Source organism: Corvus cornix, chromosome 6 (assembly GCF_000738735.6).
Source record: "Corvus cornix cornix isolate S_Up_H32 chromosome 6, ASM73873v5, whole genome shotgun sequence".
Taxonomy (NCBI): Eukaryota; Metazoa; Chordata; class Aves; order Passeriformes; family Corvidae; genus Corvus; species Corvus cornix.
Window position 1 is genome coordinate 29,404,206 of NC_046336.1, and position 20,489 is coordinate 29,424,694.

At 41.2% G+C, this 20,489-nt stretch overlaps 1 protein-coding gene across 29 annotated transcripts in view; it reads right to left on the reverse strand.

Annotated features, from left to right (window-relative positions):
* ANK3 (ankyrin 3) overlaps positions 1-20,489 on the reverse strand; it is a 345,732-nt gene that overhangs the window by 118,826 nt on the left and 206,417 nt on the right. For 18 of the 29 annotated variants that reach the window (XM_039554384.1, XM_019286577.3, XM_019286578.3 and 15 more), the window contains exons 3-9: positions 20,373-20,471; positions 19,876-19,974; positions 16,382-16,480; positions 12,843-13,028; positions 12,245-12,268; positions 10,931-11,029; positions 804-902 (exon numbers count right to left, since the gene is read on the reverse strand). In XM_039554384.1, the coding sequence (XP_039410318.1) occupies positions 804-902; positions 10,931-11,029; positions 12,245-12,268; positions 12,843-13,028; positions 16,382-16,480; positions 19,876-19,974; positions 20,373-20,471 (705 nt within the window). The remainder of the gene's footprint in view (positions 1-803; positions 903-10,930; positions 11,030-12,244; positions 12,269-12,842; positions 13,029-16,381; positions 16,481-19,875; positions 19,975-20,372; positions 20,472-20,489) is intronic. The other 11 variants (XM_039554380.1, XM_039554383.1, XM_010400792.4 and 8 more) reach the window with 1 other exon arrangement.

A 20,489-nucleotide genomic window follows, 5' to 3' on the forward strand; every position in this document is an offset into this window, starting at 1 on the left:
AAAAGGTAGAGGTGATAAATTAATATTTCAAGAAAACTACAATTGTCAAAAAGTTACTGGGACAGTTCTTTAGAGTTACCTCGAGCACACAGGAGCATGTTGCAAAGACTGCCCTGACCAGAGCACCACTGGTTCCAGGTTTACTTCCAAACATTAGAACTATTTGTTTTTTTCTCTCCTTTCTGCTTTGTAAGTAAATAAAATATCCCTGGTTTGGTTGGGTTATAACTACAGCAATCAGGCATGACCATATGCACTGAGTTTCTAAGTCATTCAGGGCACTGAGTTAGGTGTCAGCCTGATGGAAACCATCCCTGTGCCCGACACACAGGCTGACAAATCCCAGCCAGCAGCCGAGCACCTCTCACACAGAGCCTGAGCTGCAGGAGGCTCATCAGCCACACCCAGCTCTGTGACACAGCCTGTGGATAGTGAAAGGCAAACACGCTGTGGCTCAAAACTACCCTGCTAGCATTCAAATTCTGAAATATCTGACTTGAATTCTCATCTCTTAGTGTTTTCCTGTACATCCACACCCAAGCAGATAGAAGTGGCTCCTAATTAAATACTGGAAAGGGAACATAGAAAATGGTTGGCTCTGAACTTTGCCATACTTGGTATTTCACACACTGCTGCAAGAGATGTAAGATGTTAGTATCCTACTGCAATCATTTCATAAAAAATAAATGCAGTGCAGCTGTACTAGCCTGCCAGGAAGATGAATGATTTAAGCCCTGCAGCAACACACAGGTCAGAGGCAATAATTCCACACAGTCACTCACAGCACTCACACTTGAGCTTACCCTTGTTTTGGCATCAATTTTAGCTCCTCGATCAAGTAGGAGTTTGACCATATTTGCGTTTCCCCTTTTTGATGCAACATGCAACGGCGTGATATCATTCTGTGGAAGAAAAAACCATGAAAATAAATATGCATATGTCTGTCTTTCATTACTTCCATTTTTGGTTTGCTCACAGAATGAAATATGCCCAGTTTGCTAAAACATAACACCGTTTGTTTCCCTGGAAGCACGAAAGCAAAGGGAAGCTGTGTTCAACCACACATGGGAATTACTGGCCTGACACCTAAACATGCACATGGTGAAGAAAAAAATCAAGTTGTGGTTAGAGTTATAAGATGGCATGGCTGTGTCTCAGCTCATGACTTTTGCTTAAGGGTTACACTTATGCGATTTTACTGAATCCTAGCAATTTAATCCAGCTGTGGTTGTTTCTGAGCATGTAGTGATAAGGATTCATACCTCAACTTCTTTGGCCTCATAGGAGTCATAGAAAAATTACTAAAACCATTATATCTGTAGATCTCATTCAAAAATAATGAGATGCCAAAGCTACTTATTTCTGAACATTATCAGCGAACTCTGAAAGCCTGGCGAGCACCTTCCTTTCAGTTCCACCGTTAATTTTGCCTACCCAATTTGTTCCTGTAATGGATGTAACACCATGCTTGAAGTGGGGCTGCAGAGGGGTGCGTGTGGCTCCCTGAGCAGTGCCTGGCAGGCCGGCACAGGCGGGGATGCTGCACATCGAGGGCAGTTACATAACCAACGCGTGCGCACACAGGGGCGCTTCTTTAACGAGATGCAGCCAGGACGTCTCTTCATGCTCTGATGAATCCTTTATCCTGTGGCCTATGAAGGCCATGTCCTGTACATATTTGATCATATGGAGCCAAGTAAAAATAAAAGGATCTAAATAGAGCACGCAGGCAGTGTACGCAGACAAACAGAATTGTAAAGGACGTGTTCCTGTGCGTTCGGGGGCAGCACAAACAGCTGGCTGCGTAAAGCCAGCATCCCTGGGACCCAGCAGAAAGCAGCACAGGCAGTGAGCATGTGTCCCGTGGCTGACTGAGTCAGAAAGGCACCCTGAGCAGCTGGGGAGAGGTACATGTGTCTGACCTGGCTAAGAGTGCTCACCAGTGCTTCCTCAGAACTGCAGGTGAGTGGAGTGATAGAGAACTAGCTCAGAGAAAAGATCCCCTCTCAGATGTGACAAGCTGACTCACAGCCTAATCACAACACCAAGTACCTCATGCAGTTGCTACATCTTCATTTACACAAAATTTCACTATGAAGCTAATTCACAGATACTAGAAAGTACTAATTAATATTATTACAGAGGTAAAATACATGTTAGCAAGGTTAAATGACAGAGATTCTTTCTACAATATTCATAATCATTAGAGTATCAAAGTGATAACTGTGCCAGGGTAGCTTCTCGTTCCTTTAAAAAATGAAGTAAAGCAAAAAGATGCTTAGCACATTAAACAGAAAGTGCAGCATGTCTGGTCCTTTCAGGGAGGTAAAACTGTGTGATCACTTAAATTTTCTGTGAGTTGGTTTGACTGGGAGTTGACATTGGATATAATAGGGGGTCACTACATTACTGTATCAGTCACAAAGAGGACAGAAAAAGAGAAGAGAAAAACAATTATGTGGAAATACTTTCTGCTTTTTCTCTCTTCCCAGGAGGAAAGATGTTACTAAGGTCAGAGAGAGAGATGAATTTTACTTTCCTGAGGAATAAAACAGTGAAGGAAAGAACTTTTGTGTCTTCAAGTAGAGAGTACTGCAGGTAATTTAGATTAAAGGAACGCCTTTTTCCACTTGCTGATGTTGATGGGCAAAGAGGTTAACTCAGCCTAATAAAACCTCGTGCCCTGTTAATACATCCAAATAATTTAGTACTAATAATTTACTGCCTCATACACAGACAAGAAAAGCTTTTTCCAAGCATTAAGAAAGAAATGGAGGAGGAAGGGACAGCATTACGAAAGGCAGGACAAATTACCTATTACAAATCTGGTTCTCATTCATTTCAACACTAAGCTGAATCTAGTGCAGCACAGGGGAGAGTATAACCACATAAGAATGTGCACTTTGGATCTAATTATTTGCCAGTCAAAGCTCCTGTTGCCATAAATGAAGGAAAGTTGATTCTGGAATAGATGGATGAGTGCTGGCAAATACAAACCTCAAAATTAAGAGATGATTTCCACTTAGCAATTAAGGGTTAGGTCACATTGTTTCCTTGCAACAGGAGAAAAAAACCCTAAAAATATCCACTTTCAGGTTCAAAACCAAGTCATGTTCAAACAACATTCATATTTCTAGGTTGCTACCAAAACCATTAGGACAGCATAATTCTCTCCCAGCTTCTGACAGGGATGATCACCCTGGCTGGAAATGTGGGGAAATTCTCCAGCACCAAAGGACTGAGCTCCCCTGTGCAAGCTGGAGAGCTAGGCATCCATCATTGCTCTACGTGATCACCTGCCCTTACAAAAAACATATAAATTTAATGTCTTTAGCATCTTGAAACCTGGAGTCACATTTGGCTGAAAATAGGCAGCAAGTTCACACTACAGAGAGATGGATGGAGAAAGGATGTGATCGCTCCAGAAATAGTTTGTGAGGAAAACTAACTACACACAGCCTCCCTGAAATACTTAACAGAGCAGGAGAAATCAAGCAAATTAAACTCTACGTGTCCAGTGTAATATCTGTCCTTATGAATGACCAAACAGCTCCTCTTCCCTGGGAAAGAGCACCATTCCTTTGGAAGGAGTTTGCAGTTTTCGTTGTACTTAACTAACCTGATCATACAGTTCATAAAAAAAATTAAGACACAAAGGATTAAAAACACTTTTAGCCTTTTTCCCCCTTAACATCTCAGGAAAACACTGTGAGGAAATGAAGGGGAAAAAAGAGAAGGGGCAAGTCTCAATTCAGAATTTAATTTTGCCATTTAGGTATTTAAGCTTTCACTGGTAGCAAAGAATGTGAAGTAATAATTCTGCTGGATGAGAGTTCTCACTCCAAACAGATGGAGAGATGAATTATGTGAATGCTTAAATAATTGTACACTGATGTTTAGGCCAAGCAGCTTGTCTTTGGTCAATACTGTGTTGTATCAAGCCTTAAAGAATCACAGCTAAAGGTTACGTATGTATGGTCCTCCCCCATCTCTCATCTCACAATTAAGAATGTGAACTGAGAAGTGAATAAACCTCAGACAATACTATCATTAATTTTTCTGATGACAAAACATAAAGCAAGGAACTCAAAATGGGAGTTATTTGTACTTGTCACAAGAAACAAGAGATAAAAAAAGCTTCATAATATGTGCAACTTTGGTGTTGTTTATTAACAGTAAAACTGTGGTGTCAGCAAACAAAATAGCCACCAAATGTTAGGTTCTGAATTCTTCAGTGTATCAACAGCATCTGCTGTCTTTTCAGTCTATTTTTATCTGTTTGATCTTCTATAAATTTCTCCCTTTGTTCTGAAGATAGAATAGTAAATCAGGAAAATTTTGAAGATGTTTTCCTGCAGTAATAAAGCTGAAATGCCTTCCAAAAGTTGCCATTAAGAGATGTGGTTCAGATCTAGAATTCCTGCTGGAATGCTGCTTGCCCTTGCTGCTGAAATATCAGATGCTGGGCAACGTTTCAGGCAGACCCCTCGACACCGAGGTCCAATCTGTGAGTTAACGAATTCTGCAGGGACTATGAGGCATCACTTGTGAGAATGGCAAGCTAAAACTATGCAATAAATGCTCACAGGATTATCAACTAGAACATAACCCTTCCTCTCCTTCTTGGCAGATTTCCTGGGGCAGATGACTTGAAGTACCCTGAAACTGTACATAGCCCAAAATGCCATGGATTAGGTGCATGCAACTTTTTCTACACTTCACAACATCGTGGGTGGTGGTTTTCCCTTTGTCTCCATGCACTGCCTGCTGCAGCCCACCACCCCTCACAGAGGGCTCGTGCCTTCCTCCAGAGCCACACAACATCCACAAATACAATGGGTGAAGAGTGACCTGCTTTTAGTCAGTGGCCTTTGCCTGTGCCTGATCAGAGGGAACACTAAGCCTTTCCAGCTGCAGCTCTCTATCCACAGCGCTTCACAAGAAAATTCAAAAACCTTTGAGTTATCTTGTGTTGAGAAATGAGCCACCTAACATTTCCCATCTGAAATGAGATCAGCTGCCCTCTGACACACGGCGTTATCTGTCACAGGTCGCCACAGCAGTCAGAATCGCTCCTTTCTGCTACACATTAGCAACACGAATGGTTAGGAAGTCAAAGCAAAAATAGGGTTAAGATTGTCAGTGTGCAAAGTAGATCTTATATGGTTATATTTTAATGCATTTAGAAAACCAGCAACTCCCCCTGGTTTCTGGTGTGCTATGTTGTCCTACGGGATCGCCTCTTTCTCCCATCACAGCTGGAGTTTACAAGCACAAGGATAACTAAGAAAAGTAAATGTTTGCACGTACAGCCTCATATTGGGCTCTGAAGTGCACCTTTAAAGGAAGGCACAAAACAAAGGCAAAACCTTTCCTAGTCATGTGCTGCATTGATTTAAATGCTGACTGAGCAGCTGATCACATCAAGACTGTGAAGACTCATTGCCAGTCACATGGACTTGGAATTTATCCTTGCTGCCAGTGAGAGAACTTACCTCCACCTCTGAGCTCTCCTCCCAGCCCCTCAGTGGAGCGCAGCTTTAATCAGAAAAAATTACACTTACCTGATTTCAAATTTCACTTCCTTGCTTTAAAACAAACCAGAAGAGTTTCACCAAAATGAAACTCTCATTTTAATCATTCCAAGATTAACTTGGAATTTAGTAAGATAGCTCTTCTCAATCCTCAACTGAGATCAGACTCTAGGAAGAGCTTAATATTGGCATAGAATGTGTGAGTAAGACAGAAGCTGAAAAGAGCCAGACTGCTATAACAGAAATTTCTTATACAGTCTGGAAAATCCCTCCAGCACTAGGGGTTTTTAAGGAAAGAGCATAATGGTGGTTGTTGCACACTGGAATTGTCAGCAGAACCACGGCATTGATATTACCACAATTACCAGATCCTGGAGGTATGGGAAGATTGTGGTGTGCATTTGAAGATTCTCATATGCAACTGTGCAGCTACACCAACATGTTGTATGTTAAACACTCAATATCCTCCCCTGTATTTTTCTGCAATTCAGAACTGGAGCTACAACACAGCAGAATCCCTGCAGAGAAGAGTCTTATACTCCAGTAGCAGTTACTGGGATCACTGAGGCTTGTACAGATGTCTCAGAAATTAAAGACAAAAATGCACAATCAGATGCTTTCCAGGAAACCCTGTAAGAGTTTATAATTTTCCAGCTTTTTTCCTCCTCTCCTTAATGGCAGTAAGTCTTATACTGTGCTATTTTAGTTCTTGTGTGCTTATATACTTAACTTTCTTCAGGGCTGAGATGTATAAAATGAATTCTGGAAGAAAAGAAGGAAGACTATAGAAAGGGGCTCTTATGGCAAACTACCACTGGGGAAATAAAGATGTTTTTCTCTTATGCCACTGTCACTTAGATATTGCCTGCTCTTTTTGATGGGCTAATGGTGTTCTGCTTCTCAGCCTCAGGGTCATCATTAATGCATGTTGTCCTCACACCAACCTCGAAATTACCAAATCCTTTCCTAACCTTCCAGTAAGCAAACTTTCTGCAGGCAAAGCCCACTCCCAGTGGAACTGAGATCTCCTCTAGGATAAGGAGTGCTGCGTATCAGGAACGCTGTTCTCAGGGCTGGATGCAGTTTAATGGCACAGTGAGGAGCTCCTGTTTGCTTTGGCAAGAAAGAGAAAGAAACACAAGGAGAGGTCATCTTCACACAGAGGATTCCCTGGCTACCTCCATCTTCTGACTTGCTCAAGTACAGAGTGGATGTGGGGGTCACAGGGGTTTCTTTCAGCTGTTACTCTGGAAGCTGCAGAGAATTTCATCCTTCCTTCCTTTCTAATCACAGTTTCCTTCAGAGACAGGTGGAGCTTCAAAGGCATTTCCTCACCTGGGCTAAACAGATCTTTTCACTGGAAGATCATCTCAGACAGAAGAATGCTACCTGAAAACTCTGTGAACCCCCAAAAGACAACTTTTTCTTAATTATAATTCCCAGTTTATTCAAAACACCTTCAAAATTATTAAAACTCTAGGTAAGACATCAGATACAGTTCGACTTAAAGGCACAAGTGGATGATAAACAATAAAATGATAGGAATTAGTTTTTCCTGTTGAAAAAACTGAAAAAATAGATTCACTTAAAGACATGTGGCTGCCTTTCAGTGTGTAACTGGGATTCATCCACACCTCTCCAGCGTCAAGTAGCACTGTCAGCTAAGAGAATGGTGCCTGGAGTTGTTGCAATCCTTCAAAGCCCAAGTCGTGCCTGAACTTAAGTGTTAATCTGGCTAAGAAAGGAGGCCAACTTCACCCTCAGTTACCCTTTATTATCCTCCTCCACTTCTTTAGCCTCTGTGTGATTGTCTCCCAGCTAAGCAAGAGGGAAATATGGTGATGCAATGAAGTATTCGAAGTATTTTGGAGAAGCACAGCCGGACACATGATAATGTAGTACAGAAAAAGGATGATGAGTAGTCATAAAATGCCTGTTACTCTGCAATGCATGCCCTGCCAGTAATTGTGACAGGTTTTCTGTTGAGTTTGAGCCCAAGAAGTCAAGCAATTTGGAATGATTGTTTTTCCTTCGTTACAAAATGGCAAACATCCAGCTGAATAAGGAGATCTTGTTTCACTTGGAATGAAGTTAGGATGGTTCCCAGAGCTGCCTCCTTGTTTATAGGTGGAATAAAGGGCATCACAAGCTGATTTACTGAAATGACTTCCATCCATCCCAATGGGAAGTTTTCTGTGCCATCTTCCCTGCACTTGCAGCAAGGCAAGAGAAGAAAGCACAGATAAAGAAGTGCTAATGCAGCTCAAGGGAAGAGCTGACATGACATCAGTCACTCGGCCTGCAGGAGTGCAAACCTGTAAAAGTAGGTACATTTCCAACCCCCAGCCTCTACAGTCAGCAGGTACACAGGCTGGCAGGCTGTGGCACCTGTAAGGGCTCCTGGAGCTGTGCCTGTCTCCTAGCTGCGGTGAAAGAGGGACCAAGGGAGTACGTGACAGCTGAGAGGCAGGCAGGTGTGTACCGGTGGGGCTGAGGGAGCAGCTGCTGCTGAGTATCTCTGGGGGCATCCTTTACTTACAGTACAGCACCACTGCTCACCTCCTGCCACACACTGAGAGTCATCAGCAAGCTCATCTCTTTCCTTGCCTTCGCTGCTGGAACCTCTTTCTTCCCTCAGGACTCTTGGAAACACACTGAAAACAGCAGCTGAGGAGATCTCCTTTGCCACAAGCCTGCCCTCCTTTCTCTACATCCTTTCACCAGCTCTTCTTCTCACCTTGGCCTTAAGGCTCAGAGCTCTGCCTTCATCCTACACATCCATTCACATTTTCTCCACCTTTCCCCGCCCTGACTACACCGATGGTGGCAGCCGGCTACTTGTCCTGCCCTCACACATCTGTCTTCACATTGCCCCCTCACACAAGTTTCTTCTGTTACCATAATCCTCTCCTCTTGTTCAAATCTCTCCCCAGAATTCCTACTTTCCTGAAGAGTCTGAACATAAATTGAGAGATAGACAAGTAGTGTTGATTTGTCTTTATTTAATAAGAACAAAGGAAAAATGGTGGTTTGCGAAAGCACAAAGTACATCTGACACCCCATCTTAGAAGTCTGCCCTTTGCACTTCTGAAAGCTACAGTACATATGGTAATATTTTATTTGGGTTATGGCCCTCCCATATCTTTGCTCTGTTGCTCATCTCATATTGTCAGCAACTCAAGTAAGAGTCTTTCTCCAGAGGGAAAGACAGCACACTGTGGACAGTGCTTACAGAAATTTAAACAAGGGGCAGTGAGGTGGCAATGAGCAGGATGTACCCGTGGGTCATTTTCAGTACCTGTTTTGCAATTTGGGTAATCGAAGATCAAGCAAGGGCTCTGCTACTTGGTGCTGATAATTGCATGTCCTATTGCCTGTTTGCCTACAAATCCACTGCTCTACCAGAACCTAACCCATCTCTCTGTGCAGCACCTTCTTCCCCCACAGCCTGATAAGCACTAAAGAACAAAATTCAACTCCATATTACTGTTATTTATCCTGCAATTCTTTCTGTCACAACAACTTTATCTGGATTTGCAACTGCAAAGAGAGAGAGATGAGCACTCCCTCTCTCTCTGGATGTCCCTGCCCCATATCACAAGCACAAACAGGTGCTCAGTGCTCCCTGAGCCACAGCCTCAGCCCACCGCTCCTTCAGGCTGATGTCACTGCATCCGCACTTCCCCAGCTACCCCAGAATTCCGTCTCCCTCTGATGATGACAACAAATGGAGGCAAAAATTAGAATGTCCAGATCTTGAAGGGGAGGCAAGAACAGCCTTATTACTTTGGATGTACTCTCCGTAAGTTCCCCTAATCCAAAACAGAGCTGCTGAAGCCTAAGACTTATTATTTTATTAAAACAAGCACAGGCAGATGGTATTTAGTGCACTGGTACTAAAGCTGCTAATTGCGAATGTAGTAGCATTGCTAATCCCTAATCTTGTTTCTGAGTGGGAAAGAGTTGACCCAAGACCCCATTTGTCTTCCTTGCTTCTGTGATTAGGGCTTATCAAATACTCAATGCCAAAGCTTAGGATGGTATGAAATGCCTTAATGCTCTAATTGGGTCAGTTAAAGGACTTGGAAATCAGAGGTCAATGTTATCAGTGAAAACAAAGCAATGGGTTTGCAGTGCTTGTCATAAAAACTTTGCTGCATGTAAGTATGTTCCTTAACTACAGAAGCATTCCAGTTTTTACCTATATAATCTATTTGCAGTAAAATACTGCAAATTCACTTTTCCCTTTGTGCAAATGCTGTAAGCAGTGTCATAGTACTTTTCCTCTTGCAAAAGTAATAAACATAACACATGATCAAAATCTCAGAAGAGGAGCTGCTGGATTATCCATGTGACATAATTCCCCTCATAAATATAATCTTGAATTTATATTGGCTTTTTTGTTTACTTTTTCTAGTTTAATTGAAAGATTGCTCCAGAATCTCATTTGTTATATTTAATATTCATTATCAAGCAATTATTAATTAAATGACATTAATTACTAAGATTTAATAGGAAATACCTAAATTTCTAGACAACCTTTATTCATGGCCAATTTATGCCTATTTACTCTTACATCAGCATTTGCCTTCACTTTGAATGCCTCTTGTTCCCTTGATTTTATCTCCCCATTGTCCTGGATCACTACCACATCTCTTCCCTGGCTCTGCTTTGGCAAGGTTTGGTGAGCCAAAGCCTTGCACAGCCTCAGTTTGTTTTGTTTGGGGGTTTATTTATTTATTTGGTCTCATGCCTGGCACCACAATCTTTCCTTGCCCTTCATATTGCAGCCCTATTCTTTGTGCTGTATCCCTATCCATGTAAGTTTTGGTTTTCCCCCTGCTCTTCCAACTCTATTTAACTTCCCTCTATCATTTCCTGTCTTTCTCCTGCTTACATTATGGACTCTGCTTCTAGATCTCGTTTCATTTCCTACTTGTCCAGTTTCTCAGATTTCCTTTGTGAACCACCTGGCTCTCGTGAAGGTGAAGGCAGTGATGATGCAGTGAAGGCACAGATGCTTTATTCACCACTACACCTGCACCTGATGTTCACTGGAAGCAACTGCACAGTGAGGGGAATTCAGCAGGGACACATCACTCCTGCCATATGTTACAGCTACAGGTGGAAGCATTCGTGTCACTGGATCCCAGCCCACCTTTTGCTGCTGTGAAAATAGCAGCTCCTTTTGATTAAAACAGAAGTTTTCAGAGGTGAGGTCTCGAGCTCAGGTTTGGTTCAGCAGCCCAGGGAAAGGCCCTTTACACCAGGTGGTGACAGAACCAGCTCAGCCAGGTCAGGCCCCTTGGCTGGTGAGAGTGATGTGCCTCTCACACCTCTGTGCAAAAGCTGTTGCCATGTGGGGATGAAGCAAATGAAGCACAACCCACACTTACCCTTGCAGTGAAGTCCACAGCAGCACCCCGATTTAACAGCAACGTGGCTACATTGATATTCCCATAGTGAGCAGCTATGTGGAGGGGAGTGAACCCACTCTGCAAAAAAACAAAACAAAACACAACCAATAGAAACTTTTTGTTAAACATCGCACTAGTATTCCACATTTCATAGCACATCACTGACAAAAGCTAGTAATAGGAGTCTGCTGCAAGTCACCACTCCAATTCTGTACTAGTTTTCACTCACTGATGTTTATTTATAGTATCTCAGGGAATCTAAATAAAATCACAGTGCTATGCAGGAGGAAGAAAAATTAACATAATTATTCTAGAAGATAAAAAGTTGAATAAAACTTTCAGTTATTCCAGAAAAATAGCAGTAAAACATTTGAGTATTAAAGACTTTTATAAGAAATTAGCTTCTAACTAGAAATATATAGTTATTGGTATTATGTCAGTCTTGCAAGTTAAATCTCTTAGAGATTCTTTGCAGAAGTTCAAGTACAAGTCATTTAATGATATTTGCTAACTGGTTTTTATAAATTCAAAGTAGATGCAAATGAAAATAACATCAAAGACTATCTTAAATTATTAATATGGGTTGGGTTTTTTTCTTTTCCTAGGGTTAGCACCATAAAGATCAGTCTCCCACTGTGGGCAATCACACTGGGTTATGTTCAGACACCACGAGTTACCACCCTAATTAAAAGATGTCTTACTGATAAAATTACTTCAGCAACTGATTTTCATATTTAAGTAGTTTTACTTCCTTTTAAAATAATGCTAAAACATGCAGCAATTCCATCAGTCCTGCAAAGTATGAAACCTTATGGGAGCTAGATGCATTTCTAAATTGTTAGCAAGCCATGCTAGCTGCCACTGCCTTGCTTTGGGAGTTTTGCAGCTATAAAACCACTCTCAGATCATTCTATTTGCTGACACCATCAAGGTAAGTGTCATGCAGAAGCCTAGAATCAGACCTGGATGCACAACATGACAGGGTTGTCTGCAGCTCTTAACACATCTGATAAACACGTGCTCCATGAGAATCCCTGAAAACTCCATCTCATACAATACGGCCCTTTTATGACGGCACTCAGTTCCCAAGAATGCTTCGCTCTTACTTTTAAACCCTAGTTTCAGCTGCAGAAAGCCCTGGTCTCTAAACTACAGTCTTCTCTAGCACATGCTACTTCATTTCATCTAAAGCAGGTGTCTATCCTATAATAGGCAATGCAGACAGGAGGGAGAAATGATGCAGCAGCACTAAGTCATGGAGGAGTGATGATGCATATATATATTTATATATACCTCTGTTGTTCTATTCACCATCATCTAGGTTAACACATTTGGAAGCAAAGAGGGGGAAAAAATGAACGGTTAGTCCACCACTGGTGACATGGATGCGGAAAGCTTCATGATGGCTGCGTGGCATGGCAGCTCGGGTGGCAGCACGCCCGGCACACACGGGAAGCTCCACGGGGGGAAGCCAAATGAGCGAGTACTTTGAGTGCTAATTGTTACATGTTTACCAAAGTTCTCCAAGTAGCAGTTGCACAGACAACTGACTTTATTGCAGTATGACTTTACCAAATGACTTTACTGTACAGTACCTACAGCTCACCACTGCTTTCAGGAGTGGCTTTTGTTTCCAAGAGAATGATTCAAATAATATTGTGTTTATTATTTTCCATTTGCAAGGTTTCTACAAGATAAATGAACCCTGATTTAAACAGCAAGGGAACGGGGGAGAAAGAGGCAAAGGAGGCAAATGAAACGTTATTCTTAATCAGGTGTCAGAGGAGAAAGTTCTGTGTAACTGCAGCAAAATAATTCACACCGAGGGAGATCTCCCCTGGATGTGGTCAGCACCTGACAGCATCAGACCTTCTGGCTTTTCCCAACTGACCTTTGACTCCACGTCAGCGTTGTGGTCGTTCTGCAGGAGCAGAGCCGCCGCCTTCGTGTCGTCCTTGCGAGCCGCGATGTGAAGGGCAGGAAGGCGGACTTTTCCCTTCGTGTCATTTTCCAGCAGCAGGGAAACCACCTGGTCATGGCCTTGCTGCAAAGCTACTGCCAAAGGTGTGAAACCATCCTGCAACACACAACGGGCACCATCAACGTGTGTTCCAAACCTTCCATGGGGTGGGAAGGGGAAGCGAAGAGATCTCAGCGTTAGGAACAGAGCTGGCTCAAACTCAACCAAGCGTAACATGGTGCAAGTTAAAAGCAGCCTGCAACGACCCTGAGATTGGAATAAAGTGTTGGTGAACAAGGTTTCAAATACTCAAAACACCTTTCTGGCACTCCAGACACAACATAAAATTGTAAGACACAAATGACTGAGACTCGAGGAAAAAAAAAGCGTGAAATTACTCACAAATTCACAGTTAATTATACAGATACTTATTTATGTAAGTGCTTAATTATATAAAAATGTATAAAAAGCCAGAATATTAAAATTACAATTGCTAATGATGTCTTCATAGTAAATTATCATCCATTCCTTACAGATTATAATCTACATTTTTATAATTATTTAAAAAAAACTCCAAACAACTAAACAAACCAAAACAAACAAAACACTTGAGCTCTATCCTCTAATATATTTTATATGTGGGTTTAAAATATAATAATTGATTAAGAATACCACATTCTTCTAGTGTACTGATGTTCTGCTACAATTTTTGTTTATGAAAATTTATATAATTTGACAGACAATCCTCTTACAAGAAATAGTTATTTCCTTTCAGATTTGCTAATAACCAAATCAATGGAGAATAAAACCCCTGAAAAACAGAAGGTTTTTATTTAACAGATTTTAGAGCAGATTCCTCAAACACATAAAAAGTACAGTCTGGGATTTATAATTTTATGTCTTGAATTTTAATTTTATTTTACGGATTCTTAGAAAACTAAAGAATGAAGGAATCGTCATTTATATTCTGCTCCTTTCCAAACATTTGTCATTGCAACCCAGGAGCACATCCATCTTTACCCACGATAATACCCATAAAGCAGTCCAAAAAATCACAAAGAAAAACTACTTGGGATATTTATTTATTCCATTTGTCTCCTGATGAATATATCCAAAGTCTGTATCACCAAACCTCATTGCAGCTTAGCAAGCAAACGCATTCTTTCACTTTTCGACTACTGCTGTCACGGTGAAACCATGTAACTGTGAAATAAAAGTTCAGCAGTGACAGAGAAAGGTAGATCCTCACTCTATGTCAACAGTGCAGAGTTGAAGTGTTAACTTTTTAACTTGAGGAATGAAAAATTATGTTTTCAGTAACAAATTTCTCTCTCTAACTTCAAAATAAAGAACACCTCTATTTAGGATGAGGAACAGGAGGGGTTCTGAAAAAGAGTGTTTTCAAAATTTTTGAGGGGAAGAAAACCCAAGAAAATCACTGAAATTCCTGGGTCCTAACAAGCAAGGTCCACCCCCCAGCCCGAGGAGTTTTATGCTCATTTACCCAGGTTTCCCTGTTGCCTGCATCTCCCCAGCACCGGGGCAGGCTCTGGGCTGCAGACCCGGGCCACGAGCAGCTCCCGGGGTCAAACAGCCACGGGCAGAGGGGCATGGGGTGTGAAAGATGCTCTGCAGTCCTGACGGCCAAAAACCCTCGCTGAGCATCCCCACAAGAGGGCTCTGGCAATACTGCTCTGCTGTACCTGCAGAAATGGGGGCTCTTGCCTGGAGAAACTGGAGTTTTTGGCTTCCTGCTCTATTTACACATCAGAAAATTCAGCCACTTCACAGAAAGGTGGTGTAGACACCTACAATGTCTTTTCTTACAGGAAATAGAACCAACTGTTTTCCTTTAATTAGATTAAAACACCATGATTAAATAGTTAATTTTAAAGAATATTTAGCTAAGTGGCAATCCTTTAGTTACAAAAGTTTTTGCACTTAGAATGATAGAGAGAAATTGGATTTACATGAAAACCTGTACCAAGAGAGAAAGTAAGAAAGAACCCATAAACAACTATCTCAAACAAGGAAGGCAATAAAGGAACCACTGTTATGTAGTCTGGTATCTTCAAAGGAATTCTCATGGATAAAATTAGATTGCACCTTATCATCAAGCTGAGTTGGAAAAAAGCTCAACCTAAACTGACATACAGTGCTCAAGGGAAAAACAATACCAAAGAAAAAGAACCAAGTACCCACTCAAAACTTTTTAAAAAATCTGTTCTCAGAAAATCATACAGTGGCAAGAGTATTTTCAGAATTCAGAACCTGCTGTACATCTCTAGGAGGTCTATGTCTTCTTTCTTTCCAAGTTTTTATAAAGAAGTAGAAATAGTCCTCTGAAAACTAATTTTCAATTAATTTTCCAGATGTAAAGTACTTCATTTTGGTATTTCTTGACTTTCATATCTTTGAGCATTTCCAGAAAGTAGTATGCACATCTCTAGTTATAACTAACTTTTAGTGATTTTGGAAACACAGTTTCGATCCATTAGCGATTCATTTTTACAGTGTTGACTTCAAAAGAATAAGATTTCCTTTTTACACCATTATACAGTGATACTATGAGGTATAGTGGCAATGAACTAATTGTGCAGTTCATATTTTTCAAAAAGTAGGCCTTTTTCAAATAAGCATTATTTCCTTCACAGAACAGTACTGGTAGAGCAATTAGAATTCAATAAATATTAAAGAGAGCACATCCTGAACTACCTTTTTACATTTTGGTTGCAAAATCCTGGTAATAAGGCAACTGAAAATTCATCAGATTCAACACCTTTCTCAATGCCATACATTTACAACTATTAATATATTTGTTATTTATTTTCCTCACAGGTTGTCTTTTTCGAGTTAAAATTACTTTTTAAAGAAAGAAATACGAAGTGCTCCTCTAGAAAGATCACAGAACACCTTTGAGGGTGGATCCTGTATCTTTCTGTCAGCTTGAAATGCTCCCTGCAGCACCAGGTGGGGTAACCAGGTGCCACAGGGAGGGTATCAACTCAGTAATGAAGCAACTCAGGAAATGCCCCAAACCCCAAGTAACCCTGGGTTCTCTCTGATATCCCAGTGCTGGCCCAAAGCACAGGTGAACAGCTGCTCTTGCCTTATAGTTGCCGCCCTTCTCACTGCTCACTATTTTTACTGAAAGCACAAAGAACTTTTATATTATACACACAGCTTCCCTGTGTGAGCACTTAACCTGAAAGATTAGCAGTTATGACTAAGAACACATCTATATTTAGAACTGTCTCTAGTTAAAGTAATTTTTTTTAATTTCAGAAATAGCAAGAGATAGTTTAAATTGCTGAAAAGCCCATAACTCTATTCATTAGCACACTTCACAGAGACAGCTTTTTATTAATCTTTAATTTTGTATTTAAAAGACTAGTTTGATATACTCTGGCAGAAATCACTGCTGAAGCACATTTTGCTTTGTTCATAAAGTGTGAAATTCAAACTTTTACCTCTGTGGCAAGGCTTTGACTGGCACCATTGTCAAGAAGAAACTTAACAACCTCCAGGTGGTTTTCTTGGGCTGCCATATACAGTGGAGTGAAGCCATTCTAAAATACGAAAACAAAAGTGTTAACACCCCACAAACATCTTATACATACCACAGATCTGTCAAATGAGGGCAGATTGGGTGAAAAGCAAAAAAACTGTTAGCTCACAGACCAGTTAATGGCATGATCTACACTGGCTTAAGTGAAGATGGGAGAAGGGTAATGTTTAAAAGGACACAGAGGAATCTTTCAGCTGACCAGATACAATTCCCACAGCTAAGCGAGAACAATTCCTTTCATATCTGTTGTGAAGTTAAACTAAAAATCAGTCTGGACAGATTATTTGGTGGCAATGAGCTCTGATTCCTGATAGCCACAGCACTGGAAATGCAAAACGGGACAGGGAAATACAATACAAGTCTGTAGTGAAAGCAAGAGCAGTGACTCTTCGGAGTAATCGACTTTTTTTTCCCCTTCTTTCCATTAGCTTTGACTTCTCTTTCACTCGTGCCAGCTACTTCTGCCTTCCATCTCCTCAAAGAGCTGCCTTCTGAGCACAGTCTGCTTGTGGGCACTGAGCTACTTCATATTTCAGGCACCAGGAGATGTGAGGATCGTTGGTTCTCAGCAGTTTGAGACAGAGGTTTAGCAGTGTTCCTGACCACATTAGAGCATCTCTCAAATTATGCTTACGTGAGTGATTTCTATCAATGCAATACAAGTATTAGAAGCTACAGAGTTTAACTCATTTGTTGGTGAATGCCTTCCTCTTACAATCAATGCTTCTGTCTTTACCTTAATTGTAAACAGGTCACAGCCTGTCAGAAATAGAATTTTTTGGGATTAATATTAAAGCAATGTATTTTTTACCTATTGTTCTAAGAATTTCTGAAATCTCTGCCACAGTTAGACAGGATAGTGACCTAGATTTTGCAAAAAACAATGGGGCTGAAAAGAGATGAGCTGAGGGAAGTTTGGCCACATATTTACATCAAACAAAAAACTGGGCTCTGGTGAGAGGTAGGGAGACCACAGCTTCAGACCTATGGCAGTGAAATTGGGCTGAGCTGTAGGAGCGCAGTGGGAACAGCTGAGAGACATCTGCCAGTCAGAGCAGCGGGGCAGAGGGGCAGGGCACACATCCAGCACCGGGCACAGGAGAGCACAGGTGACCCGAGGCCAAGCACGCGGCCACGCTGGCAGCAGGGACAAAGAGGAGGTCACAACAAAGGACAGCTGCAGAGGAAACGGATGTTTGATCCAAGAGGAACTTTACCACCAGTGAGACACCGAGCAGCTGTGAAGCCAAATGTTTACAAGGCCTGCACAGGCAGCAGGGCCTGCTGCTGTTCCAGGACTTTGATATTTTGATCTCTCTTCAAGAAAGCATCGCTACAAGCACAAAGAAGGGGTTGAAGGGCTCACAGAGCCCAAGCCCAAGGCTAGCAGTGTGTTAATGCACTCTCCAGGACAGAGGTTGAACACTTCAGTCACCATACAGTCAAAATTGTACTTAATTAAAAAGAAAAGAAGCCAGGAAGCACTTGCTAAGGTACCTCATATGTCACACTACAAGTTATTACAGTAAACAGCAGTCTGGCATTTGTCCCCATCATTTCATGGCATACTCTGTATCTATTTACTAACTCAGCTAGAAATAAAGATTAATTTTTTTTTTTTTTTACTTTCAAACATTTGCTTTTAGAAAGGAAGTAGGAAACACCACCTAACTGCTAGTCTCATAAAACAATTAATAGGCAAAAGTTCTCAGGACCAAATATTATTAGCATTTGGAGGCAGAGCAGAACCTTTTCTCCTATGTTAAATTTTGTAGAGTTTTAAACATCTTTCCACCCCACATTTTACATTTTCTTTTCTCTTTACAAAGAGGCTGGAATTACCAGAAAGCCACAAGTCTGAAAAAAGCATTTTGTCTTCAGTAATAATAAATAGCCCTTAGAAGAAGTGTAAAATTCAGACTCAGCACAAATTTACGGTTTGCTTTTTGGTTTTTTTTACAGGCAGGAAGATTTGGTTGAAGAAGGCCTAACACTGGCACTGTTAGCATGGAAGAGCTGTTACCTCCAAGGAAAGAGGAGAAAAAGCTCAAGGGAAGCTCAATACCACAGACAAAGCTGGTCCAGGGGCAGTTTGATAACAGGGAGCACCAGGGACCTCCTCAAAAGACAAACCCCAGCTGGGACATCTCACTGCCAGGTATTGATGTGGAATGGCCAGAAGATGTGTTACATGGGTGTTCCAAGTAAAGACTTCAAAGGCCTCCATCATGGGGTGGGGGAGAAACAAATCTTTAATTCTTTTACGTTAGCAAAGTAAGAGTAACATGTGGCAAAACCTTAGGGTGTATGGACAATGCAGTTATATAAGATGTTTACAATCTCAGATTATTTTTAGTTTCAGGGTCGAATACACAAGTTCTCAAACACAAGCAGAAAAGATTCTGTCAATTCCATCTTAATTTCTTTAACAGGAAAAGCACAGCTAATATTTCTGCTTTATTTTATTTCTTAACAGCCATGGGAGATTTTACCTAAAAATACTTTTTGTTGTTGTTGTTCTCTTTAAATTTAAGTTATATGGTTCCAAATATTGCTGTATCAAGCTAGTATAAAAGAGTAAGAAAGAAGAACTGAGTCATTTATTTCTTTCATTTAGGTGAAAAACCCATGAAATATAGACCACAACTAACTAACTAACTTCTTGAAACAGATCCCGTTATTTTTTGTTCCTATTATTTGAGAGACCAATAAAAAATCCCACCCTCCTCCTTTAAAATGTAATTTTTTTAAACAAACATTTATTTTCATGCCCACATCTTTATAATACAGAAAAATGGTAATCCTGGGCCAGATGAGAAGACTGTCTCTTCTCTGACACTGCCTGCCAGCCCCTGAACAGGGAGAACAGGAACAGGGTGGCTTGCAGGACACTGCTGGCACAGCTGCCTAACTTTCAACAATCTGTAGTTTATGCATTGTTTGAGCCAGTGATTCTCTGTTTTGTTTTACTGCTGTGCTTGTAGCACCAGCGCTGTTTTCTCGTATTTCAAATTCTCTATAGTTGACCTAAACGTTCATTCAAAGGACTTGAACCAAACCTACAAACTCTGCATATGCCTGCAGTACCTCCTTGTGCAAGGAAAGGGGATGGGTTCAATTAAGCCTGAGACAGTGAATTATATGAAACAGGATCCTTTGAAAACGTTCTCTCCCACTCTCCTGTTCTATCACCGTCTCTTCCAGCTCTAACAAGCAGCAGCTTGTAGGACACTCCTAGGGCAGATCTGAGGTTCGTCTCACTGACTATCAACCCTACTTTCAAGAGCCAACATTAACACAGTAAGATCTACAATATACTTGCTAATATCGGAGTTTCTAGGAGGAGAACAATTTTAATGTCAGCAAAGTTGTCGGTACAGGGACATACGACTGTACCTGAGACTGTGCATTGACATTGGCCCGATTCGTGACCAACACTTTGACGACTTCTGCTTGTCCAGCGAGGGATGCTATGTGCAATGCTGTGTTTCCTTTCTGGAATTAGAGACAGTGACACTTGAAAAGGGTACAAAACCTGAGCATGAATACATAACAGTACAATCAAGAACACCTCCCACTTTAGAATATAGTATTTCTTGCAACAAAATACTCTTAAACTGAATACTGCTAATGGGTGTGTTATTCTAGAAGACATGGCATGGACAGAAACCAAAACAGGAATCCACAGTTTGTTCAGGAAATCTCCTCCCTAGCAATCTGTGACATTTACTATCATCTGCTATCATTGTTTCTATTAAACAATTATTGAAACCCCGCCCTAGCAGTGGAAAATGGGCAATTACTGCTGCAGCACAGTCTGTAATCACTTGGCCAACACCTTGTGCACAGGCCAGCAGCGTGAACAAGGGAACAACCAGATAGGCCTGACTGACCTTTGTGGCCGCATCCACACTGGCACCTCGCTGGATGAGCTCAGAGACAACTTCTACGTGCCCTTCTTTGGAAGCAAGATGGAGAGCATTCAACCCATTCTGATTTAAAAAAGGAAG